This window comes from Piliocolobus tephrosceles, chromosome 2 (assembly GCF_002776525.5).
Source record: "Piliocolobus tephrosceles isolate RC106 chromosome 2, ASM277652v3, whole genome shotgun sequence".
NCBI lineage: Eukaryota > Metazoa > Chordata > Mammalia > Primates > Cercopithecidae > Piliocolobus > Piliocolobus tephrosceles.
The window spans coordinates 149,388,695-149,415,562 of NC_045435.1; the positions used below are offsets into that span (position 1 = coordinate 149,388,695).

Below are 26,868 nucleotides of genomic sequence, written 5' to 3' on the forward strand. Positions count from 1 at the left end.
CAACCACTGTGTAAAAGATAAAATAAGACTGCACGGATATCAGGATTTTCCCAGCGTGCTTTATTCATAGCCATCTGACACAACAGGACCTAACAGAGCTTTTAGGAAAAACTGAATTCTCAGCCCACAATCACTTTCCAGGAACTTCCCTGCAAACAGTGCTGTGCGCTGGCAGGATGGAAATCTTAGCAATCTCCCTCCTGCTTCCACAGTTCCCTCCTCTCTAAATAAAATTATTTATGGGGACTTAATGAGAGAGCAAGCCTTGTGTGAAAGGAATTCAAGAAAGTGCGGCTTCTAAAAATACACCTAGGCAGCTCTACAGTCCTTATTGTTACAACCTGACGTTTTGCAGTTCATGCCATGAACCTAACTACACTTCTTGCCAAATACACACACGCGTACAAAGAGGAGGAAAAGTAAAAACTATGTTTTCTCTTTCTGCAATCCCTTTAACTTTGAGTAAACAGTAGTAATTTTCTGTTGACATACTCAATGCAAATTTCCCAAAAGCTACACAATACAAAACAAAAGACCTGTTAGCTTCCTCAGAGCTGAGGGGAGGAGAGGCAGGGGGAGAGAAATAAAGTTGATGGAGCTCCAGTTTCTCCTAAGCCTGCGGTCCTGAGCCTCCTCCAGTCACCCTAGTCTTTTTGTAGAGATATTTTGAGTTTCAGTCTCCACTTGGGAAGGTTCCTTGACCCCTTCTCTCCCAAGTCCCCTGTCAATTAAATCCTCATCTCTCCCGCTTTGCCGCCAGCTTTCTGGGGAAACTGGACCTTGCTTAGGCGTCTTGTTCCAGTGGGCTGAAAAGTACAGCTGGTGACGTGAGGATAAATATTTAAACAAACGGGCTGGGTCACAGCGTGGGGGTCTTCAAGAGAGGGCCTGCTCCTCCTTCCGCCACGTGTTCCTCACTTGGGGTGCAAGGCTCCTGGATAGGGGGCTAAGAGGGACGAGGGTGGGATGAAGGCAGATGGACAGACCAGGCTGTAAGTGAAGGAGGCCCTCTAGGAAACATCGTCTCGACCGAACATTGACAGAGAGAAAAAAAAAAAAAAAATTGGCCCACATGCCCCTAGTGGGGAAACATACACCCCACGCAGGCTGGGTTGAGGTGGGGGTGCTTCGAGGCCTCTCACCTGACTTCCTCCTCCGCCTGCACACACACTACAGTAACCCCCTCTACTCACCCCCAAAAACCCAGCCAAACAACGAACAACAAGAGGAAGCCGCAGGCGACAACAGGAGGGGTGCGCGTGGTGGGGGCCCCGGAGAGGTGAGGGGGCAGGGTTGGCGGGCGACGAGAACCGCGCCGCGCACCCCAAGCGCACCCCCAATTGCCCACACTTACCCCTCGAGGCTGAGGGTCCTGTCTTCCGCGCCAACCCCCGTGCGCGCCCCCTCGCCCGCCCTCGCCCCTCCGGCCCGCCGCCCCCCACACCCCGGCCGGCGCGCTGGGAGGGAGCCCGGGAGCCGCGCGCAGCGGCGGCGGCGGCGGCGGCGGCGGCGGCGGCGGCTCGGGCTCGGCTCGGCTCGGGCTTCAGTGCGCCTAGTGTAGCCAGCGGCCGCCGAGGCTCCCACCGCCAGGGGGAGAAGCCGGGCGGGCGCTAGGGAGGCGGGCCGGGCCCTGGCCGCCCCGCTGGCCAGCCCGCGCCGCACAAGCTCTGAAGCGGCGGCTGCGCGGGGTCTGCCGAGCCCCCGGGCGCAGCGTGCCCGGTCCGAAGCGCCACGGCTGGATGCGCGTCCCGGGTGGCTACGGGCTCCCGCGGGGGGCGCGGGGGGCGCTCCGGCCGCTCCGGTGCGCCTCCAGACTGCGGGCGCCGCGACCGCCGAGCCGAGAGCAGCTCCCGCCGGCCCCTTCCCCCTCCCGCCCCCGCCGCCGCCCCCTCCCCCTTCCCCCCCCCACCCCGCCCGTTAACATCTCCTCCCTCCCCCTCCTTCTCTTCCTTCCCTTGGCCCCGCGCGCTCGCTCGCTCGCTTCTCGCCTCGCTCTCCCCTTTAAACGCCCACTTCGGATGGGGAAAGAGGACAACTTGAAGTCAAGTTGCAATTAACTTCCGCGGCAGCCGCAGCTCCGGCGGCGGCGGCGGCGGCAGGAGAGGCAGAAGCCGCCGCCTCGGAAGTCCGACGCCGGCGCGCCCGCCCGGGGAGCCGTTCCTGGTTTCAGGCCCGCACTCGACAGCCACCGCCGCCCCCTACGTCCATGCCTGAGTGAGTTCTGCTCTTTTGCCTCCCTTTTCCCCTTGCTACTCTTACTGTTTTATCTCTGTCTCTCTTTCTCCGGAATCAAACCAAACTTCTCTGTAGCACCCACCCCGCGTCCCCTGTTGGGGCGGCTGGGCTCCCCTCTCGTGGGCGCAGGGCTTCAAGGGTCTTCTGAGCCCCTTTTCTCACGCAGTCGGACCTCAGAGGGGTGGGCTGGTAAAGTAGGGGAGAGCGATCGGGATAAGGGACTTGAAGATGCCATTCGTTCTCTGTCTGGGTGTGGACACATCACCACACCTGCCCAACAGACCCTGGCTGAACAAACTCCTTCAGGTCACCGGTATGGCCCCTTTCAGAAGAGGAAAGGGGAGTGGAAAAGACCGAAGGAAGCAAATGGGGAAAGGGGGAGCCTCTCTGTGCGTTCTGGAGCCGGGCGGGCAGTAAGGTGCCTGGAGGAGTGGGCTGCGGGAGTGCTAATGTTCCCCCGCCGGATCGCGAGTCTGCTCAGCATCCTTTCCCGGTCCATCTCCGCCTCCCTCCGCTCCCTGCCGGCGCGACTGATTGTAAGCATCGGCGAAGAGGGGCCTGGGAAGTTTGTGGCAACTTCTGCATCCCGGGAGCTACTTGGGCGCCGGGGCGCTCCAGTTGGAGCCCGGAGTTTGAAAGCGGCGGCACTCCCCATTTCGAGCCCTTGCTGGCTGTAGCGAGGCTGGTCCGGGAGAGGCTGCTGGCGTGAATGTGGGTTTGGAGTTGGGCAAGAGGCAGAAGAAAGGGCCGTCCTCTTAGCTGGGGCCAGGACATAACAGGTGCAGCCTCGGAGTCCACACCATGTCTCCCTCCTGCTCTCCAGACCCGAGCGCGGTGGCCTTTTCCTATTGCTCCAGTGCCAAGGCTCCTGGGGCGGCAGAACTGGGGTTTGGGAAACCACGACGAGAAGGACGAAGCAGGCAGGTGGCAGGTCTAGGGAGTGCCACGTGCGTACCGGCGAAACACAGGTTCCTCTTGGGATGACCTCAGAAGACCAACAGGAGAAAGGGGCATAGGGATCTCCTTGAAGGTTTTGGCCTTGGCCTCCACTGGGGTGTTGCAAATTTCACTAACAAATGTCAACCACAGGGTCCTCTCTCAAAGTGTCCTGGTTGGCAACTTTGACCTCTGCGCCCTTCCTTGGTGAACTTTCTCAGCGGCTTTCCGGACTTACAAGCAAATGTTCTAAGACTTGGACTCCACATGGTTATAAAAGAGACAGGGAAAACAGAAAGATGCCCTATTCCCCCAGAGAACCTTACTGCTCTGACTGACTGGGGTTCCATGTTTGCATACTTGGAGGCCAGGGGACCTGACTTTCTCAAGGGGGAGGGTGTAGGGTAAGAATGAGTAAAATGTGACCACTCGGGGTCAGGTTTTGTCCTAAGCAATCTCTGATATTTACGGTGTTTGTACTGCTGACAGAGTAACTCATCCCGTTGAAACTTACTTGAAATTTACACTCTATCTAAAGTGGATTTTTCTGAGATGTCAGTAATGTGAGATTTATTCTGTGGTCAAATGTAGCTGCAAAAATCAAAAACAAAAACCCATGCTTTAAGTCTGAAGAAAACCAGGGTTGAGGTGTTTGCTCTAAAAACCTCTCATCTCCTGTATGGTACTAGTGCTATGATTTAGCAGTAGTCCTTTATTTCTATTGCATATTATTTTCGTAGAACAGTAGTACATTCATATACTGGCTGCTCCAGTCTGCTGGCAAATATTAGCATTCAAGCTTACATTTTTGACAAATGTGCAGACAGGAATAGCATGAATAGGCATCTTAAATATTAACAACCTAGGCATCTGTTGTGAAACAAATTTAATATATTTACTCTGTTTTTCTCACATTGTTAGAAAAGGTTATAATAAGTGCATAATTTCAACTTTAGTTAGCAGAAGTAACTGGCTGTATCTTTCACTACCTCTCCAAGTGTTTAACACAATCACCAGACATAAATACTTTAATCAACTTGGTTAAGCACATTATTAAATACACTGTAGACAATGTGTATACTATATTAAATGTAACAGTAGCAAACTTTATTCTATTTATACACATTTTAAATGACTATGCATTTTATAAATATACCAAATATGCTTATTCTTCATCTTCATTTGATACTTATTCATTTTTTTCTAATGAAAACAGTATTTTAAATGTAGAGTTGTTCAGTCATATGCAATACATAATATGTAAACAGTAGCTATAAAATACAAGACATTGTCAAATTTGGATAATACTACATCTAACATTATACAAGGGAAATAAAATCATGATTCAATTTTGTATTTCTTTCTGAATAATGAATATAAATGATGTATGAAAAAAGAACAAATAGGGATTTCCCTCCTAAAGTACTAGCTCCTTAAAATTTGGTAGGAGGGCAGGATGGGGTGAGAAAAAAGAGAGAGAAGACCTAAATAACTTCCAAAAGTCTGAATAGTTATTTCCAGAATCAATGCATTCCTCACTTTCCCACAAGCTGAATTATGTAATAAATAATAGTTCTTTGTATGTAAAAGTATTCAAAAGGAATGTTTTTTGTTCAGATTTGTAAGAAATTAATATATTCTTTGGTCAATAATCTACAAAAGTAATTCTTTTGTCTCCCAGCATCTTAAGAACGACAGCAAAATGAATATTGGTTTATTTCTGCAAAGAAATCTGTTGCCAGCTATATGAACTTGTGATTAAATAAGACATGATATGCTGAGTGATGGTAAAGAAATGCTACATTAACTTAGTAAAGACTAAAATATCTGGAGGAGAATTTTTAGTTCTTTTTCATATGACAGGTTGTGGATTGTAAATTAGGCCTAAAAGGTCAGGTGACAGGCACCTGTTCCTCATTATTGTAAAAATATTTTGGTTACAAACACTATTAAGCTAAACACAACATGGATATACAGCAGGGACTCTATAAAGCACTCTAGTGGGTTTTCATCTGCTCTGTAAATTTCCAAAAGGACTATACATAGATATACCCTTTACACACATCGTTTCTTCCATACATGTTGTCTTGGATGACTGTAATTAATATATTAGTACTTGGAATTGATGAAGCATATAAAATAAATGCATATGACTAAAGCAATCTTCAGACTATTTCTAGATGATGTAGTTGAATGCAAAAATGTTTTTTAATCTCTTTTTCTTTTTCAATATATTGATTATCAGAATTCTGTTCATGTTATAAATAGAAACCTCCCCAAATTGCCTTTTACACTTTTTAGATAAGATAGATTCTTATTTTAAATGATGCCACGAAGTATTTTGCTCAGTACTCATATATAAAAAGAAAATTAGTTGCTATATACTGTCATAGCTTTATGGCATACATAAAATAGAAAAAACACGTTTTACATGAATGCTGTTAGGAAGGGTATCATCATTTGATCTTCAAACTTGCCGCTTCTCTCAGGAGAGTTCAGCAATATTTCTATTGGAATTAAGGAATGGGGTTTGATTTTTATGAATGGTTTATCTTCAGATATTTCAGAGAACAGAATAAGCATACATATTGAAAAGACTAAAGTGGCCCAAGGTTGCAAAGTATTAAAGGTGCCAGGTGCTTTTAATTAACAAATGAGGACTACCTCGAGTAAATCAGATAACTCAGATTAAGTTCTATGATATTTCAAAATGTTTTCTGTCTTTTTCGGTTTTGTATGGTTTGTGCTTATTATATTAAGTATTCATTTTTAGCATTTGTGATCAGATTACAGAACAGTCATTACTCTTGCTTTTCAAATTGATTTGGTTTTCAAACTCTAAAACTCTGTGATGAATTTTACAAATTGGTTTACATTTTGACAGAACAGAGTTAAGTTAATTAATAGATCAGGCACGAAAAATCATCCACAGTAGGGTATATTTTCTGGTAAAATGAAAGTTATGTTTCAGCATGATGAGCATCAGGCTTCAGTAATCTGTTCCTCGTGTGGAATGAACACTTCCTACTTCGAGCTAGCAGGCACCTACTGTTTATTTACGCTGCATTAAACTGACAGTGCAGCAATCAGAGGAAAAATATTACTTACCTTCCTGAAGTAAATACCAGTTTATAGGTTAGTGCACGTATTTATATTCCTGTCACCACTAAATAACGGCTCTGTCTCCATTTTAATATCTACCTATACTATAATCCAGGGCTTCAGACTCTTCCTAGTTGGGGATAGGGGTCGAGAGGAGTTTTTCTTATTTCCCTATGGCAAAACTTTAAAGACAAGTAATTTCATCTTCTCATTTCTGTCATGTGAGAACCAGTTGAAAGAAATGTTATGCACTTTTACTTTGCATACCTCAACTGTAACATCAAAACCCCAAAAGAATCTGCATGCCACTTAAAATAGTTATCTTAAAGCAACCTCAGGATAAATATGTTCAAACACATTCAAATGTGTTTTGCTAAATTAACTTTCTACAACGTTCCAAAAAGATTAAACTATTTGATTCCTCAGATAATAACTTCAATAAAATGTCTCCTCTTCCAAGTCTTACATGAAATGTTTGAGTTTTTAATGGAGTTCTGAAAATATGAATACAAAGTGGGGCTCATTGATTGATTTATTGATTGACTCTCTGAGCTTTTCTCTGAAAATAGTCTTACCTCCTTCATTTGACTTCTTGTTAATCTGCCATCCTTAAAATAAGGGCGATTTCTACCTTGTTATAATACTAAATGTATTTGTTGTTTTTCTTTTAAGTTAAAAATCCTTTCTCTTTCAAGACCCCTTTGAAACATCAAAATACTGTTAAAGTTGAATTCCAGAACTCACAATTAATTTGAGAAAAGGCTTATTTTCACTTAAATTATCTAAGAAGCGGTTACACTTAACTGTCTATACACAATTATCAATACCTAATCACATATTCCACTGACATCAGGGTAGAATATAGTCTTAATACAACATATAAATCAAATCTGTTACAGAAGATTCTTCTCCACTATACCGAAGAAAAAGTGTCTACTATAGTAATTTATATATCGTTCCTAAATGATGTTCTCAATGGTAAGTCTATTTAAACTTGATGTCTTCATAGAGTGTGATCAACACATTAACACACATTATTTCATACTTTTGAACTTATGCCAGTGGTACCTTTTGCTGTTTATTTTTTTAAGTCTTTTTTGAGATTAGACATTTCAGAGTAAATAGATACAGATTGTGTGTATATCTATTCAGGGTGAGATTTAGTAGTGTAGCATTTCTCCAACATATTGACCTATTTTTATGCTTTCAAGTTATTTTGTATCACTTCTACAGTTGTTGCAGTTTGAAAGTTCATAATCGAAATTCTAATAACCTCTTTCAATGGAATTTCAAGGATGTAATTCAGTTTATGTGGTGATGTAGTTTAGTTGCAAGAGATGAAAATTAGTTAACTGGTACCTCAGGATTTATGTCCCTGGTTTCTGCTGAAATTTATTCAGTCCAGTTATTTGACATTTGGTAGAGAAGTGGCTTGTAATCAAAAATTAAGAGTTGGTTCAGTTTCCAGTGGAGGAAAGATTTTGCTGGATAAAACATTTAACTGTGCAATATTTTATTACACTCATCACTCATTTTAGAGCCTGTTTATTGTTGCACACATTTTTGAATACCTAGGGGTGCACATCCCCAGATGAGGCTGAAATGCTTACAGAAGAAGCAGATGTCAGACTGTACCTGGCTGTGCCTTTACTAGTACCTATGTGAACTTGAGCTGGCCCCCCCTCCTCTGCACCCCTTCCCCCCCAGGTGTGCAGGAAGTAGAGGGCGTTATACTGGGTGAAGTGGGTGGACTCTACCCAGAGCTATGACCTGATTTGTGACGCACCCTCAGAACTGCAGTAATGGTCCAGCTGCTTCACAGGCAACTGGTAACCACCTCATTTGGGGATGTTTCTGCCTTGCTAGCAGTGCCAGAGAAAACTTCATCATTGTCACCTCATCAAAGACTACTTTTTCAGACATCTCCTGTAGGGCTAGATTCGGAGAGCAGCTTCTGATATTTGGAGGGTAAGTGCCAGAAAAGTTACTATAATGTTACATATGGAGAATCAGGACTGCAGCCACAGTGACAGATAGGCATTGAGTGTTCGGGGGAGGGCTTTCTGTTGGGATGTTGCTTTTTCTCAGCTATAGAAAATTTGGGACCAGATACTAAGAAAAATTCTTCAGTGGGCATTCTTTTTTGGGTGGTGAGATGTAGTAGCAAGTTCCCAGGGAGAATTATTAGACCTTCTTGAAATATTTAAAGAAAAGGTAGTCAGTAATCTGTGTGAGGGGGCAATTCTTTAGATTCAATTTTCCTGGAAGCTAGGCATGTAGTAGAGTTGATTGCTAGAGATTCCTCTATAGTCTTATTCAGTGGTTCCTGATATGCCATTAAGAGCATGTAAGTGACAATTTGGCCTTTTAATGTTTATAATGTTAAGGACTTTAAGGCAAAAGAGGTTTTATGTTATAAATATTTTATTGTAATAATTATTGTAAATAAAATAGAACCTAGTGTATGCAGATATCTTTGAAATGGAGATAGTCTTGAATATAGCATATCCATAACTAGCTGTTTGATATTGAATGCAATTGAGTTTTCCTGTTCCAGTGAAACAGACAATGGGAATCACTGGGGACTAACAACAGGGCTATGTGATTCTTGATATAGCAAGCCGTTCTTTCCCCCAGAAAATATTTTATCAATGAATAAAGTACTAAATTAAAATGCATACAGTTTTAATTTTTTTAACAAATCTATAGAATTTGTAAAATAATCCAAATGCTTCCCATTGTATTTTCACCAACTGAAATGATACTTGGATAGATGTTCTGTTTAATGGTAGACAATTATCTCTAGACTGTGAGAGGAAAAAACAGTATTTTAATAACTACGTTTTAAAAATGTTCTTAGAGTTCCATTTCCCTTTGGGTGGTTTAAGAGGACTCAGAAACAATTTAGTACATTATCTTAAAAGTTTAACAATGACAGCTTGTATAAAATCACTGTATTTTAATAATACTATATGCTTATTAGTGTTATTAGAGGAGTAGACAGTTAATTACAGCCTTTTCTGAGGCATGTTAACTATATATTAACAACCATGTTAAAAAAGAATGATGTATACCCTTAACATACAAGCGGCTGCTTGCTTGATTCTTTAAAAAACTTCTTTTAGAATGTATGAGTCAGGGTTTTGGTTCAGAATTATGAAAGGTTTTCTATTAAAGCAACTTAATTTTAAAACTTTTCACTGGGTTATAAAATTTTTCTCCTTTTTTTTCTTTCTATAGTGTTGACCTGATAGTTTTTGCCAGTGTCATTAGAAATTATTGCCCCTCAGTGGTTTTAGTTTTTCCAAATTGTATTTTGAGATACCCATGTTTTCTGGTTTTTTGATGACTTTGGCCAACATAATCCATTAAAACCTTATTCAATTGATTTTGCTCCTGTTAATACTTCTTTTTGTGTTATAATTTTAATCACTTTTTCTTTAGCCAAATTGTGATTACTTGCAACTCTATATAATCTAATGTTTTACATACATTTCAGCAGTCAATCACAGAGGTAGTTCCAAGATTATTTCATTGTCTAAATCTCAAACCTGGATTTTCACTATGGCTTCCGGCATGACAAAACAATGGGTGACTGAAACTAGAGGGATTTAAAGCTAGACTTAGCCTTACTTAGACAATTCCATCAAATTGGTTAACTATTTGAATTATCTTGGTTGATTTGAATTTGTAGATCTCGTAACCTCGTACTATGCCTCTTAAAAACGCACTAGTATTCCCACTTTTTGAAGTTTGTAGAAGCTGCTATATATTTCTGTAAGTATTAAACTACAAAAAGTAAGTAATAAGGTACGTCTGTGTTATATAAAATAGAAAGTTCGCAGTTAGCATTCTGTGCCTTGTACATATTGAGCACTCATTAAAGAATTGCTAAATTAAAAATAAAATATAAAATGTAGCTTGTGCCGATAAAGATTTATTGGCGAAGAGACTTTTCTTTCTAATTTTCTGTTTTTACTGGGGTTATCTGAACACTTAATCTGCATATGCCTCATTTTCTGGATAATTGGATTTTTTTTTTTTTTTTTTTTTTGGTAGCACCTGGGTCTCTGTTCTATCCTCATTGTCTGACCTTCAGTATTAGGTTAAGTATCCCTGCTCAGCTTCATTCTTTGGTGTTTGGTTGTGGTAACAAACAATACTGGAGTCAAACGGAGCACTCCCCTGAATTCCTTGCAATTTGAGCCACCAAGTAGCCATCCTTCTGATATTCCAGAATCAAAAATACTATGGACTAGTGCCTCAAGGCTGATTGACCTTCTATCTGTTCTTTCCTACAATAATGATTTTTTTCAAGCTCCCATTGAATACATGCTACTGTAATTATTGCATAAAGAGATATTTTTCATTGCATCTTAAATACATTGTTTGAAAAGTATTCTAAGATTTGGGGTGTTTATATATGAATATTTTACTCCATTCCTTAAAACTAGTTCTGAAATTGCAGTAGGGTTGTGTTAGCTGCATCTAAAATATTCTGAAAAGTTCTAGGCATTCTATGAAAGTTATCTAAAAAAGACACTTCCTTTTAAAATTTATTTTCATTTTAAAATATGAGTGGGGCTGCTTGTAAGACAGTCCTATTTAGTTACACAAAAGACAGTTTTTTAAGTGGTGCACTGCTGTGTGACCTATTACATTATCATGCACATTCTGTCTCTTTAAAAACACAGTCTCCTCTATTTGCCCTATTAATTGTTGATATGTTGCCATCCACGAGACAAAAATTAGAGCTGTAATTAAATAATCATGTGATGCTCCTTAGTGCCAATGAGAGCAAACTCATTTTTCCAGGCCCTGATGGTCACTGATTATTGTATTACTACTGGCTTGCTTTATTTTTTTTAATGATTCTCTATCTGTAGATTACCTAACTACTGTCCTTCTTTTCAAAATTAAAAAAAGTAGAAAACATTCAGCCAGTTAATTGGCTAGAGGTCCTCAGGGACATAAGGTAGACATACCTTTTTTGCTTTTGGTCACCTGGTAGGTTCTTTGGGGAGGCTACATCAATGGTGTGGTTGCCTGCCATTTAATTTACACTGGTGTTTTGGCTGGGATGGAGGCATATGGGGAATGCCAGGAGAATTACAAAAGGAGCCGGGTATTAAAATTCAGAAATGATTAAAATTGAAATAAAAGGATGCTGCTTCTTTGCCAGTACTCTGGCAGTCATAATGACACATAGAGATTAGTTTCCACCTTCATCTTTTCCTTCTTTCTCATTTCCTCTTGTTTATTGTTGACACATTTTCCTTATGTCTGTCTCCTGTCTCTGTATCTTTTTGCACCATTATGCATTCCTACTTCTCCCTCTTTCTTTAAGCATGGAGAAGCCTACTTAACTGTATTATAACAATAACAGAATAGGTTATTAATATTTAATATGCACATGATTAAAATTTCTCTCCCTTAAACATAGGTCAGCTATATTATTACTAACCGGCATGTAATTTTTCATTTAAAATATTCTTATTCTGCCCCATGCCGTTTCTGAAATGCAGTCTACTTTAATAGTGATTTAATACACAACGTTTAGAAAATTGTGGTCGGCTAGTGAGAAAAGAATTTACCAGTCATGGATAATCAATTATGCATGAATTCAGATGTAACAGATGGAATCTGGTGAGTTAAAGTTTCTCTTTGCCTTAGCGGTTTTTTTTTTTTATTTGTTTGTTTGACACCTGTCTCTTATATAGAGATAAACATCTAACATAGCATGTGAGAAATTTATTTATATTTGTATTTTCTCTTTCAAGTGAACTTAATTTTTTAAATTAAAGAAAGAGATTTTTCATGTGGTCTTAAAGGTTATCAGACTCTCTCCATTCATTTTATAGATACGAAACCTGATCCTGCTTAACTAATGAAGGATCACTCAGCTAGTGAGTAGAGTAAGAAGCAAGACCCAAATCTAGTTTCTCTATCTTTTCTCCACTACTTTTCCCACTATGCCATTTATGCTCCTTTTTTTGGGAGTTACTTAATAATAGGGATATTATACTAACTCTGAGTTCTAAAGGCTTTCTGATGAAAACTGTGGTAGACTAGTTTTAAATTGTGAAATACTCTCTTGTATGACAGGCAAATATTATCTGTGTACATATAAAAATATTATGCTATGTGTATATTTTATACATATATATATACTTATTCATACTTTGATGTTGGTCAAACAATTGGATTTTTCAAATCTATTGAGAATGCCACAAGATTTGGTTTTACATCCTAAACTGCGGCATATGCCAACCTTGAAGATACATTTACACTTGGTTGCAGTGTTGTAAATTTTTAGTGACAAAACTCCTTTGTGCAAAACAAACTAAAAAGTTATTTTTGAGAGCCTTGTTACCTCAAAGAAGAGATAAAAGGTTAATTTTTATTAAATATAATGTGAATATGTAGTGTTTCTTCAACTGTAGAAGTAATAGAAGAATAGTGGATATTGACCTTTAAAGCGGTCTAGTCTCAAAACAGAAAGCTGGCTCCCATCAAAATTTTTCATAATGTGCTATTTGTTTCTCTCCCAAGTGTATTTATGTATTAAATAATACAAATGAAAAGTCTTTACAAAATAAATAAAAATAAATGATTAAAAAACAGCCTCAAGGCTCTCTAGTTCTTTTTTTAAAGTTCTACTGTGGCATTATTTGTCAACTTTTTCTTCATGTTGGCTCAAAATGTCCATGTATAGTCCATGCTAGTTATCTAATACATTTTTAAATGAACTCATTAATAAAGAAAAAGGCACCTACAAGATAGGTAACTGGATATGCTTTAACTATAGCTATACTGTGAAGCTGTTTTTTAGTATTTTATTTAATGCTTTTATACATAATAAATACATCTTTGTAAGTTGGTTTCACTATATTAGCATTCCTTAATTATGCATAAAGAAAAATATAGATATGAACTTCAATAAAATGCTTTACACACGAATTTCCAAATCATTAAAAACTCCATCAATACAAGAGTTCTTAATATAAAATCAGTAGGAATAGATGATGTAAAAACTGTGGAACAGTATAGGAAAAGATATTTCAAATTATTATATGTAGAAATACTTTCATCCTTATTACTGTCACTAAAAAAGTGACCCAATTAAATTCGAAAGCCTTTTTTTATACAAAATTTTCTTTTATTAAAAAAGTAGAATCTAAAGTCCTTATATGTAGACAATTTGCAAATTAGTACTTTATGCAATTGTTACAATTGCAGCTGTGCTGCATACATGAGCATGACACTCAAAGTACTGTTTAACTGACAAAATCTATTTCATGCATATAGGTAATTTTTACTGTTTTGAAAAACATTCCAAAAGAATTTTTTGGACTTAAGGAACTCTTGTTTGTTTTTGTCTATGCTCCTTTCTCTTTTTCTGGCTAAGATATTGTATTGAATAAAACCTTAAAAGAGAACCATTTTCTTACACTGAAGGAACCTCAAAGTGGGTGGGATCTTGGTCTCTAATTACCAATCCATGTTAATTATCCTTGGGTCAGGTATTCATCATATTAATTATGTAGCATAGACTGGACTGTAGCTGTTAGCAGGTAAGGACAAAGCAATGTAAGATTGGGGGTGGGGATGGGATTGTTCAATGTAATATAGCTCATTGTTTCTCTGAGGCTTGGCATGATATTTTCATGATATTGGAAATACTGGAAATATATCTGCCAATGTTAGGCATACATGAAATATTGTTTTGCTTCCGTGTTTTTCTGAAAGTGTTTATGTGGTAATATATATATATATAACAAAATGTGCCATTTTGACTATTTCTAGGTGTACAATTCAGTGACATTAATTACATTCACACCATTGTGCAACCATCGCCACAGTTTGTTTCCAACTCTTTTTCTATCAGCCCAAATACAATGTGCTTTAGTTTTGAATATAATTTCTCCTTCACTTCAACAAATTTCAAGTGTTATAGTAGTATTTAATTATTGTCCAGGTGTGAAGCATTTGATGCTGATGGTGGCTTTCCTTCCCAATGGACAATGCCTCCTCCAGTGCCTTGTGGTGGGCATAGCAGTACAATATCAAATATTGCCTTTGGCTGATATTGCCACAAAAATGACCTGGACAAGGATTCAGGACCATTGTAACCTCAAATTCTTTCTCCCTCCAATTAAGCTAGGAAAGATTAGAAATAACATTCACATCAACTAAGGAAATTTGGTTGATATGTACATCTTGGTTAAAAGTTGATTGGGAACAGTTGCTGTTTGATTTCACTGGAATTAAATATTGGAGGATTTTACCTTGAGCTTTCTGAGAATATTAAAGGCACGGCAGCTAGGTCTAGGATGCTTTGCAGTTGGCTCCTTGACATGGACAATCTAAATACTTTGGTTCTGTTCAAGCGCAGTGACAGTCTGGAAATAAGTTGAACAGTTTTCAGCCCTTCAAAGAGAAGCCCACTCAAGGTTGAACAGTTGTCTGGGAGAAAAATCATGTTATATTGAAAAAAGAATTAGAGGAAACTTGGATGGTTCTGGCTCCAGTAAATAATAGACTGGTTTGAGAACTGTACTTCCATGTATAATTTTGTGGTTAGTCACTTATGTCTATGATGATAAATCATATACCTGCACAGGATTTCTGGCACCCCAGTAAATCTCAAACAAGTGCCCAAATGCTAGTTTATTATGGTTCCTCCAATAGCATGTATTTATTTGCCAAATCAATGATCCAATAGCTTCCTGACCCCACTTTTATTGCCTTTTTAGAAATTTGAAACAAGTAGCTTGCCCACACATACATTTCTCAAATTTTGGTCTACTGCTGGTTCCTACAACAGCTTTAGCTTTTCCAAGTGACTCCAGGAGTGAGTTAAAAACCACCTCAGAGATGTCCTGGCAGGCATATTTGATTCTTTATCTCTAAAACATCACCTAACCTGGTAGATGCCAAACCTGGCTGTACATCAGAATCACCTTGAGAGCTTTAAAAAACTGAATGTCTTCTCCTCACCCTCAGCCATTCTGATTTAATTGCAGTGGGGTTTAGCCTGGACATCTGGATTGTGATCTCAGTACCTGGTTTTACTTCCTGAGATTGTCAAAGAGAATCCAGAAATATATACATAAGTAAACCTTAAAGATGCTTAGAGTCTTGCAGTTTGGAGAGGCAGACATATAGAGAGATATGAAATGTCACATTGCATTCAGGACAGGCAGTGTGATGGAGCTCGGAGAAGGAAATAACTAACAGCTGAAGAAGGCTTTGGACTGAAAAGGCGAAATCAAGCCGCACATTAAAGGAGATAGCAGAAATGAGGTCCTCAAGTGAGAAGGGTCAGGAAGGGTAATCCACGAGCTATAGGAAAAAAATGAGGCATCTTTGTGGACTCTAGGGCAATTTCAAGAATGCTTCCTTCTTCTTACTCGATTTTGGATCTGGGTCTAGATAAAGGTACCAGTTTTGATGACATTATTACCATTGTGCCTTGTCAAATAAGTGATCCATACTGACATCCATGGAAGGAAAGGCAGCTAAAAATTTTTTTCCAATAAAGTTCCCAATAAAACAGTATTATTTCTGAGTAAAAGGCCCAGATATCCTGTCAGTTTCCAGAGGCCAGCTGCAATGGCTGCTCATTTTCCCTCTCCAGATCTCCTAAAACAAACATAAACATTGGTTTTTTTCCCCCTCAACTATAATGACCTTTGTCTATTAAAACTGTATCATGAATTACCACTCTGTATTTACATCTATGCCAAGTAATTAGGAAACAACTTTTGATCGCTATCAGTCTAGCTAAAACTGAAACCCAACTTCTTAGGGGAAGAAAACAAAACCAAAAAATCCTTAAACCCTATATTTAGAGTTCATTATCATCACTCCTTTAACTCCCCTGCAACATTTTGAAGCTTTTTGCCATTATTCTCTGCTATGCATCATTATTTGTTATCTGGATGCCCTCCCAGTTCTAGTAGGAAAAGAGCCATTTCTAAGGGTAGCTATGCTTATATAATGTAGGTACAGGGTTAAGGGTGGGAATGACTGTGGTTTTTAACTTCACCTATGAGATATTTAAATGTTCATGGAAAGCAGCTTTTGGAGTAAACACATTATTTAAAATGTGTTACAGAACCCTTTCAAGTACAGACATGTCTAGAAAGTTCTTAAATTTGTGTTTAGCAGTATACAGGTCTCATTTCATGCAACTTTACAGATCTATAGGCTAATTCTAAAATGGAGAATTATCTTGATTCAGACGTCATTGGAATGTCTGAAAGCCATTTAGCACCTCTAAGACTCCTCCTGGCCAGGTCTTGGATTCCCTTAGTTGTCTTTTAAAGGAGTTCTCTAGGATAAGCACTGTCCAGTGGAACTTTCACAATGGGGAAGTTCTATAATCTACGCTGTCCACTATTAGAGTATTAGTCATATGGGGCTATTGAGCACCTGAAATGTGAATGAGGAATTAAAATTTTATTTAAATTAATTCAAATTTAAATGATATAGCCACCTTCTTCAATGTTCCCTCTTCCTACAATCTCTCTAAAAAATTGTCAATGCAATTTATAGTGGAAATTGGTTGCAAGTGACACTGTGAGCTTTTGTTGCCATGTATTCATTAATAAAATAAATATTACAAGGACACTGTCCAAATTCCTAGTAATATGGCGGCGAGCAAGACACCCAGTCCCTGCTCTCATAGGGCTTACAGTCTAGTAACGGAGACATTTATTAAGCCAATAATTACCCAAATTGTTAATTAATTAAGACTGTGATGACTGTTTCAAAGGAGAGATACAAGATTCTGTGAGGGTATATAATGGGGGCCAGAACTTCTTGCATAATTACTCAGCGAGTTTAATCAGAGTTCTGATTATTAACTACAAGAAAAGCATGAAGCAGCTTCCTTTCCCCAAGTTCAAGGCTGGGTCAGGCTGGCTGCAGGAGGCACAGCTCTCAGAGTAGGGCAGCTAGCATGTGCCATGCCATGACCTCCAAAGAAGTGAGATCTGTTTAAGACGTAGGATCTTAATCTGATTAAGCTGTGTGCACACACATACTGCAAACTTCTGAACTTGAACAAGTAGATTTTTCCCAATCTATGCAGTTGTAATGATGTCAGTCACAGATAATATGTGAGAAGAAGGGTGCAATGTTTACAGGATATTGCATTTCTTCTCCAATATATATTTTGACAAAGTTGTTTGGGCTGCAGCTCCAGCTTTTTCCTCGCTGCTCTTTCAAATTGGTATTTGGTCCATTCAGGAAACGATGCAGAAATCTGTCCTGACGTCCCAGACAGACAAAATGGGACACATGACAGCAAAACATATGGCTCAGATACACATCCTTATATGGCCAACATAGACCATATTCCCAGAAATTCATATATGGAAAACACCACCTGCAGCTAAAGCCAAAAAACAAAGAGTTGACACGACAAAAAGAGCAATATGCTACATAAATTGTGCTGCTTTAAAAGTGTAGAGATAGCCAACTGTATTTGAATTTAAAAAGATGAAAAAAAAAAAAAAGAAAAAAACCATGTCCTTAGAAAGTGTTATGGTGGTAAGCATTGCTTTGCTAACACAGCCACTGGTGGAGTTGCTATATCTTAAAAGCATTCGAATTCTAAATGCTTTCTCTGTTTATTACAAATGTATGTGCTATTCAGAACTCTGAATGTGTTTTAATGCATTCGGATATCTGCCTGCATATTTATCTTAATACATTGCCATCTGAAACATGCAGTAGTCCTTTCATTAAGGTTTTAAAAATTTTGTGTGTAGCCAGGATAATGCCTTCTCATGTGATAGAAAATTGATGCACTCTATTTTAAATGTGCATCCACATGTTAAATAGTTCATGTATTTGAATTGCAATATTTTATGTTCTTGAGGTTTTCTATTTTGATGGCCAGATTTACAACGTTTATTTTAACTTTTTTCAATACTTTCTTGCATCATAATTGCTTAATATAAGATCCCTGTGTTGATGTTTTTTCCTCCCACTGTGATAGTTTATGTCCACATATGCCTAGGAAGGTGGTATTTTCTTAATTATTGCTATGATTTGAATACTTGTCCTCTCCAAAACTCATGTTGAAATTTAATCCCCAATGTGGCAATATTGAGAGGTGGGGCCTTTAAGAGGTGTTTGGATCATGTGGGCTTTGCTCTTGTGAATGGATTAATCACAAGATTCGTGGATTAATGGGTTAATGGATTAATGGGTTATCATGGGAGTGGGACTGGTGGCTTTGTAAGAAAAGGAAGAGAGCCCTGAGCTAGCATACTCAGGCCCCTTGCCACGTAATATCCAGTACCACCACGGGACTCTGCAGAGAACTCCCACAAGGAAGAAGGCCCTCACCAGATGAGGCCCCTCCACCTGGAATTTCTCAGCCTCCACAGTGTAAGAAATAAATTCATTTCCTTTATAAATTGCCCAATTTCAGGTATTCTGTTATAAGGAACAGAAAACAGACTAAGACAAATTTCTTTCTTTTTTTGTTCTTTCTTTTTATGTGGCTTTACACTGACCAATACTCAGTGGCTTATAAATGAAATATTCTAAAGGGTAGTTAATATATAGTAATTAATTTCATCAGTGATGTATACCACTAGTACATAAACTTCTATGTGCCATTTTACTTATGTCATTTCTTATAATATAGTTGGGGAATAAAAAATGTGCTTGAGGGAAAGTTCATTGTGCTATATTGTTATTCATTATAATATAGTCATTATTAGATGCTTTTATGCTCCTTTGTTCTTTTCATCATTTTCCAAGGCCATGTCAGTCCTTATTACATACTTCTGTGTTTTGTGTTTATGAATAGATTTGTGACTCCTAGATAAAAGGTGCTATTCAAATTTAAGGATTGCTGTATTAATTCCCATATTATATTAGCATTGACCAGGTCATCAGGAGGGTAAGGCAAACAGATGGCATTTTTGTCGTATTTATTTCTGTAAAATGATGTTGCATATTTACAACATTTTATTTCAGTCTATCTTAATATTGATATTTCCAGTGATCTTTGTTTAGTGGTGTTTTCTCTTAGTTTAAATTTTATTTTGCCCAACAGCTTTCTCATTTCTTATACTTCGGCTAACACATCTTCCTTCAGATTTCCCCACATTTTAACTTTTAAAAATTTACTATCATTTGGGCTTTTTACTAAAAATTTGCCTTAAATTTCTTTTCCTATTTTGGATGCTGTGTTTTCTGTTTGATTATCACGTTCATTCTTTTGCTCAGGGCTTGGGTTTGTGTGCCAAGATTCATGGTTGCCTTCCCAGATTTTGACTAACCTTTCTGGTTTGTGGGTGAAACTTGGGTGCTATTAGAGTGATATATTTTCATTGTGTTTCTCCTAAACTTACTCTCCCCCAGGAGGTCATCATTTCCTACACTTTTCTGCTTTACCTTTTGGCTTTTCTTTAGATTTGTAATGTAAACAGTGTGCCTTAAGTGTATTGGTGGCTTTACAGAGCTTAATTTGCATGTTTCCCTCTTATCTCAGTACTTGTGCTAACTTGTTGCTTTTTTATATGTAACAAAATGTTTATCTGACTAATTTTTCTCTTTTCCCTACCAGCATATTCTGAAAAATAATTCTTAATTTTGTTGTTGAATGATTAACTGCCTTCAGGGTGCTAAAGTGGTAGAACTAAAACCTAAGCGATAAATGATGCATTTCTATTTTGGGTTGGATTGTAACATTCTTTATTTTTACATGAACTATATTTAATAGATTGTCTAAATAAGAGGATCGTACTTATGTGGTAATGACCATTTATCTAATTGGGTAACCTATCCTAGATTACAGCAGAAGTGTTTATTGCTACAACAGATGTATTTACCAACCCAAACTTTCCTTTTTTGCCCAGGATAAATTATTTGAAGAATGATAGCGTATTTTCCTTTATAACAACAAGTCAGGCCTCTTTCAAGTGACCCAAATTTTGTTTAACTCGGCCACGTATTTCTTCTTCCAAAGTATTCTATGGCTCAGAAGTGAGAGCGATTTGAACCAACGTCTGACTAGTACAGAAAGCTCTTCCTCAGTTCTTTCTAATATTGGCTCTTCGTAGTTTAAGGACCACCCTCCTTAGAGGATAAACACTCGGAGCGTTTCGAGGCTCCTGGCCTTTATTGCTCTACAAATGTTTCTGCACCCTCCGCGCTTCTCCGGAGAGATCTGCCATCCGTCTGTACCCCTGCAGCCACTTCCTGATGTCTCCCAACCTCAGTCCTCAGCGCCTGTCACCTGCGTACCCGCGCCCTTCTCCCGCGGGGCCGGTGCGTCCCCCTGTCCCCCCACCCCGCCTGTCCCTCTGCGACGCTCCAGGCGTACTACTTTTTCTGGCTTTTGTGGCGTGTGGGTGGCTGGTTAGTTTTCTCCCCTGGCCCTCGCCCCCTCCTCCCCGTCATTTTCCTTCCCCCCGCCCCCCGTGCCCGTCCTGCCCCTCCTCCCTCCTCGCTTCCACTCACACACCTGCCCCTGCCGCCCGCGCGTCGCGCGCTCCCCTCCCCGCTCCGGCGGACGCTGCCAGGGAAGCCCCCTCTCCTCCTCCCCTCTGCGCCCTCCCTGGCGCGTCTGGCGGCGGCCGGCGCTAGCCCTCGCGCAGCGCCCTGTTATTCTGGGTATTGTGTGTAATAAATGTCGGGCCGCCTCACTCTAATCAAGCTCATTACAAATTCTTGCGCGCCCAGGGCCGGAAATCGTGCGCTCCCCCCCTTCCCTCACTCATTCACTAGTTACTTGTCTTTCGGCTTTTTAACTCGCCGCCCCCGCCCCCTCCCCCAATCCCGGCCCTCCAGCCCGGGTTTTAATCCCCATCCCTTTTCCGCCCGCTCCGTGCACCCTGCCCCCCCACGCCGCCTTCCTCCTCGGCTCCGCACCCCCTTCCTCCTCTCCTCCCCCCTCCTCCTCCGCCGCCGCCGCCGCCGCAGCCACTTTCTCGCTCGCTCCCGTTCCCCGGACGCGGCGGATGAGCCGGCCCCGCTGGGGAAGGCTCCGGGCGGCGGCGGGCGGCCGGGAGGAGGCTGCGTGCTCGGGGCTGGGGCTGCGAGCGGGGTGATTTTGTATTAAAATGAGGAGGAGGAAGAAGAGGCACCCACAGCGGCAGCGGCGGCGGCGGCGGCAGCAGCAGCAGGAGCAGCGGCGGAGAGGGCTGCAGCCCGGGCGGACGCGCGGAGCCGAGCGGGGCACGGCGGCGGCGGCGACAGCAGCCGGGATGAGTCAACTAATAATTTAATGGGGGCAGAGACGGCAGCGAGGGGGAGAGCGAGCGAGGGAGAGAGCGAGAGAAGCAGCCCCGTCCGGGGACTCGCGCTCACACTCACGCACACACACACAAACACACACACACCTCTCCCTGTGCCACCCAGCAACACCCGGCCTCGTCACAACAACAACAGCCGCGGCCGCCCTCTAGCCTGCCTGGGGGCCCAGCCGAAAGCCAGGGCGACTCCAGAGGACGCTGCCCGCCCCCCTCTTTCATTTCAGGAAACTCCTGATCAGTTTTGTTGGGGTTTCTGGGTTTCGTGCCCCCCCCCCAAGTCCTAGTGCCATTGTGGTGCTCGTTGTTTACCTCGGACTCTGGACGAGTGAGAGCTTGGCGACTTTTTGGGGGGAGGGGGCGGGGAGTTTGTCGCTGCCTAGGCGGTGGAGGTGGCTGGGGGTACCTTCTGATTTTCCTCCTCCTCCCCCTCCCCCCGAACCTCTTTCCTCACTTGCTGGGATCCCAGACGCTCACAGCCCCGCGTCAATGGGCAGGGAGAGGGTCCTTGGGGCTGTTGTCAGCGAGGGCAGAATCAAAAGTGGCATTTTAGTGCCTTTCCGGGGCTTTTCTCGCGACCCTCTGCCCCCCACCCTCGCTGTCCCCCGCTAGATGCCCTCGTTGGGGGTGCGAGGCTGTGGGGAAAAGTTTAAGGTTTGTTAATATTAGTCGCGATTGTTGGGGAGGGGGGTGGGGGTGATTGGAAGGGAGGCAAGGTGGCCTTCCCAGTGCGCGTTCTTCGGGTTTGTTGGAGAATAATATTGCAAGTGACAGCCAGAAGTAGACTTTCAGTCCTCACACCGAAGAATCCGAGCGAGCAGGAGGGAGTGAGAGACGCGAGGGGCCTTTTTTTCCTTTTTGGAGACATTGTCCGCAGTGATTTTTTTTTTTTTTTTAAGAGAATCCTCAGTCACCACCTCGTTTCCCCAGCACCATCACAGTGTATAGCTCATAACGGGTTTTGCTTTGTTTTTACGATTTCCCCCCCCCCAACGAATCACTTGTCAGATCAATTTTATCTTCTTCCTCCTCCCTGCTTCCCACTCTCCCCTCCTCCCCATCGCAAACCCCGTTCTCTGAGGTTAGACATTTTACAAACGCATATATGTTGGTTTTCGAATTGTGATTTTTTTTTAAAAACCCATTTCTCATGGCCACTCTTCTAGACATTTATTTCTGCCCTTCCCCCGCTTAGGGGGGCGGGGGTAGGGGAAAGGAAAAATAATACAATTTCAGGGGAAGTCGCCTTCAGGTCTGCTGCTTTTTTTTTTTTTTTTAATTAAAAAAAAAAAGGACATAGAAAACATCAGTCTTGAACTTCTCTTCAAGAACCCGGTCTGCAAAGGAAATCTCCTTTGTTTTTGTTATTTATATGCTGTCAAGTTTTGAAGTGGTGAGTTTCAGGTCGGTTTTGCTAATTTCACTCAGTAAAACTGCAGTGTTTCTGTTTCTAGATAGTACTTTGCTTCTTTGTCTCTTTAAAAGGTCACAGTGAAAGCTTGGCCTGGATCGTGCCGGCCATATGGAATGGATAAGGGCACAATCTTAAAATGTGATTATGGGGTTGTGTGGGGACGAAGGAGGCGATCCAGCTAGAAACTCATTGAAAAGGATCTCACTCTGCAAAAAAATCGGTTCTTAAAAAACTAGAATTTCGTGCTTTTCTTTCTTTTTAAAGGAAATAATTGTTACTGAGTTCACTGTTTTATTAAGTAATTATCATATATGGTCTTAGTTTATGGGCAGATAAATGGGATTTTCAGAAAGTAACTTGCTTTTTGTGTGGCAACCAGACATTACACTAAAATGGGTTGTAACATGTGTAACTCAAACTCTTCAGCCTGGCATCTGTTGAGACCATAGTTAGTTCCTGCTGCTGTCATCCAGGCAGGCCTGTTGGAGATTGCTCTTTTCAATTCCAAACTGTGGTTTGGTGAACTTTAGCCCGGGCATAGAGTTTAAATGAGTAAATTGGGTGTTTTATGCGCATTTAATTTTGGTTTGTAATGTGAAGCTTTTTACACCATGACTTAGTGTTTAATAGATGCTTATAGGTGGGTATTCAAAGGACAGTTTTTCATGACCTATATGATACTTTGATTGTCAATACATTAACTAAATTATATCACTTTCATTTGCTGTACAGTTTATAGTGTTGTTAAGCTTCATGATTACTTAATATGTTTTATTGCATTAACTTTGATGCTGTTGTCTACACCCCCTCCCTTTTTTTCCTCTTTAATTGCCCCAAGGGCTAAACATTTTTCTTTTCGAATCATGTGTTTTAAAATTCATCTTCTGCTCTAGGATGAGGCAACCAATTTCAGAAACAGCAGCTCTGTATTATCCACATGAAACATTATAAAGAGTGGTTTGAATAAGTTAATAATCATTGCTTTCTAATTTTGGCTTTAGACTGCAGTTTAATATAATGGAAAAGAGTGATCTTGATAAAAAGTGGTTTAAAAAGGCACATTTATTGTTAATGAACCTCATAACCAAAAACAGATGGGACCTCGATCAACGGTAAACCTTTAGTTCTCAGTGTGCCACTCTGGAGTACAAAGATAAATAGCCGTTAATTTTTCTCAAAGTTTATAGTTCTTCAATTGGCATTCTTAAGGTTGCTTTTAAACTTCCAGATTAACCTTGCTGCCCCCCTTTTCTTGATTATATGGTAAGAAGTAGGCTATGGTTAAACAGAAGAAAAAAATGTTTGCAGAAAAGCCATGCTAACACAAACTGGCTCTCAACAAATCCAGATTTAAATAGCTTCAGTGTAACAATTGACAACAAAAACAAGCCATGTCAAATTACTAGACAGCTAGGAAAAATGGTAATTATTCTCTCTGGTTTTCCTAAATATGATGCCTTAGTTTCATAAGCTCAATATTTCAAATACCATCAAAGTTCGTAAAATAATTCTACTTACCTATTCTTATCAATTCTAATTAAAACTATGCTTTAAAAATGACTTTGATATTATCTAATCACTTTACTATAAATGATGTGAAAATTGATGTCTAATATATAACGGAAAATAATTATCTGTTAATTTTTTTGAAGTTAATTACAATGTTAACGCCATTGCATGCTGAGGTTATTTCTGAATACTGGATATTTTGTTTTACCAGTATCATCAAGGTTTTGTGTGTCTGTGTGTGTGTTTTTTAATTGAGCTTGGCACTCCAACCTAATGTGCATATCACAAAGTGTATTCTAAATTTTTAAAAAATATTAATTGTTAACAGCCCTCTATTACTAATGGACACCTAAATACTACAAAACACATGAGTTTTAATGCATCAGTACATTGGATATTTGAAAACCCTTCACTTCTTCCTGTTTCCTTAGGGGTAAACTGATCCAATCACATGTTTGACCCAAAACTTGACTAGATCTGTCACATAACTCTTGAAACTTTGATAGTAGAAAACTTTTTCTATGCATTAACTTATAAAAGCCAATGGGGAGTTTAAAAAGCAGTTAGATGTTTGTTACCTTCTTTTGAGATGGTTTATGATTTTTCTCATAAGAATTTATATCATATACATACAAAACATTTTATATGTATATGTATATTACATGTACATACACATATAAACATACACATTAGATTTCTAATATTTTGAACTGTGATCATCTTTCCATCCTTTATTAAAGTGTTTCTGCTGTATTTTGTAATGAATTTCTAATTGTTAAAAATTGGGACTACATAAATACAATTTGCTGTTTTCTTTTTAGCTATACTTGTGATAATTCTTGTTCTAAAAGTAAGCCCACTTCTCCCCACTTAGTTTTTTTTTTTTTTAGGCCAATTGCCTTTTTATTCATGTGTATTGGTACAGTTTCCACAGATCATTTTGTTAATTTAAATAAGAATGTAAGGCTATTATCTAGAAATATAGTAACATCTGTATCATATCTAGATAGGCCATTTTACCAATACATTATATTTGTGGAGAGATATCTAGAGCTAAAACATTTACATAGGACACATATATACACGTAGGTCCCCACCCAATTATAACATGTCTTCTTTTTAAATTCTGGCAGGTGATCTTTAGACAGTGACTGAGTATGGATCATTTGAACGAGGCAACTCAGGGGAAAGAACATTCAGAAATGTCTAACAATGTGAGTGATCCGAAGGGTCCACCAGCCAAGATTGCCCGCCTGGAGCAGAACGGGAGCCCACTAGGAAGAGGAAGGCTTGGGAGTACAGGTGCAAAAATGCAGGGAGTGCCTTTAAAACACTCGGGCCATCTGATGAAAACCAACCTTAGGAAAGGTAAATACTTTCAAGCCAAATCCTGGAAAGCTGAAAGCCCTATTGTCTACACAAGGCCACACTGGGGGGAGCTGGGGGGGAGTGGCAGAACATGTTTTGTATACCCTGCCTTTATTCTCTTTATGATCTTAAATTAGTTACATTCTGGGTCCTTAGTATCAATCATGTTGGAAAGTATAGGCTCCATGCTTGGGTGGAACGTTTTACTATAGACTGGAATCATTGAACATTTTGGATAATAAGGACTGAATTAAATATAATGGTTTTAGTTTACGCAAGGGTCCATTCAAAAGGTGTTACAGTAGAGGATCGTAGGCGGCTGTTGCTTTAAACTAACCTGATTAAGAATAAAACACTTAGGTGGTTTGAGAGCTACTCTAGCTTCTTCCTAAGATTTTGAGTTGTAAGGCAGTTTCAGAGATCTTGGAAATCTTATGTAGACGTTTGGTAATGTTATTTTTTGTGGCTTATTTTCTTAAGAGCAAATTCATTAGCAGTAAAAGTTCTGATGATCCTGGTTTTTAATTTTTGTTTTAATTGGGTATTTTTGATGAAGAAAGAGCAGATATAGGAAAGTTTATAAGGGGAAGATGTGTAACTGTGTGACTCTTTTCTACCGATATTAAATTGATGCAGTTTAACAACTTTGACTGTGTTTAACAGTGTTGTTCCTGTAAAGCAGTGCCTACCCTAGGTGTAATGCATGTGCCTCATAAAGAGCTTCATTTTGTGTCTGAATAACGTGTAGGAATCAGATTTTCCTTACATTTGCTAAGCAATGGATAAAAATGCTGTATTTTAGCAACCAAGAATATTAAGTAGATAAAGTCAGAAGGCAGAGGAATTTCATTGTGTTTGATGCATAACATTTATCATACAATCATTTATTTTTTCCTTGGTTTGGCGAAAACAAAGAATATATTGATCCTGAAATGAACAGACACAGCAGTCCGTATTGTTAGATCTTTATCTATTAAAAATGGAAAAACAGCACTTCAGCAAATTCTTTGGCCTCTACTCATG

General features: G+C 40.0%; 1 protein-coding gene across 7 annotated transcripts in view; it reads left to right on the forward strand.

Annotated features, from left to right (window-relative positions):
• Positions 1-1,187: 1,187 nt before the first annotated feature.
• Positions 1,188-26,868, forward strand: part of SATB1 (SATB homeobox 1) — a 106,357-nt gene continuing 80,676 nt past the window's right edge. For 2 of the 7 annotated variants that reach the window (XM_023207326.2, XM_023207322.1), the window contains exons 1-2: positions 8,033-8,241; positions 25,611-25,845. In XM_023207326.2, the coding sequence (XP_023063094.1) occupies positions 25,635-25,845 (211 nt within the window). In that variant the 5' untranslated portion in view covers positions 8,033-8,241; positions 25,611-25,634. Of the gene's footprint in view, positions 1,280-1,532; positions 2,215-8,032; positions 8,242-21,169; positions 22,948-25,610; positions 25,846-26,868 lie in introns of those variants that run through there. The other 5 variants (XM_023207323.2, XM_023207319.3, XM_023207324.3 and 2 more) reach the window with 5 other exon arrangements.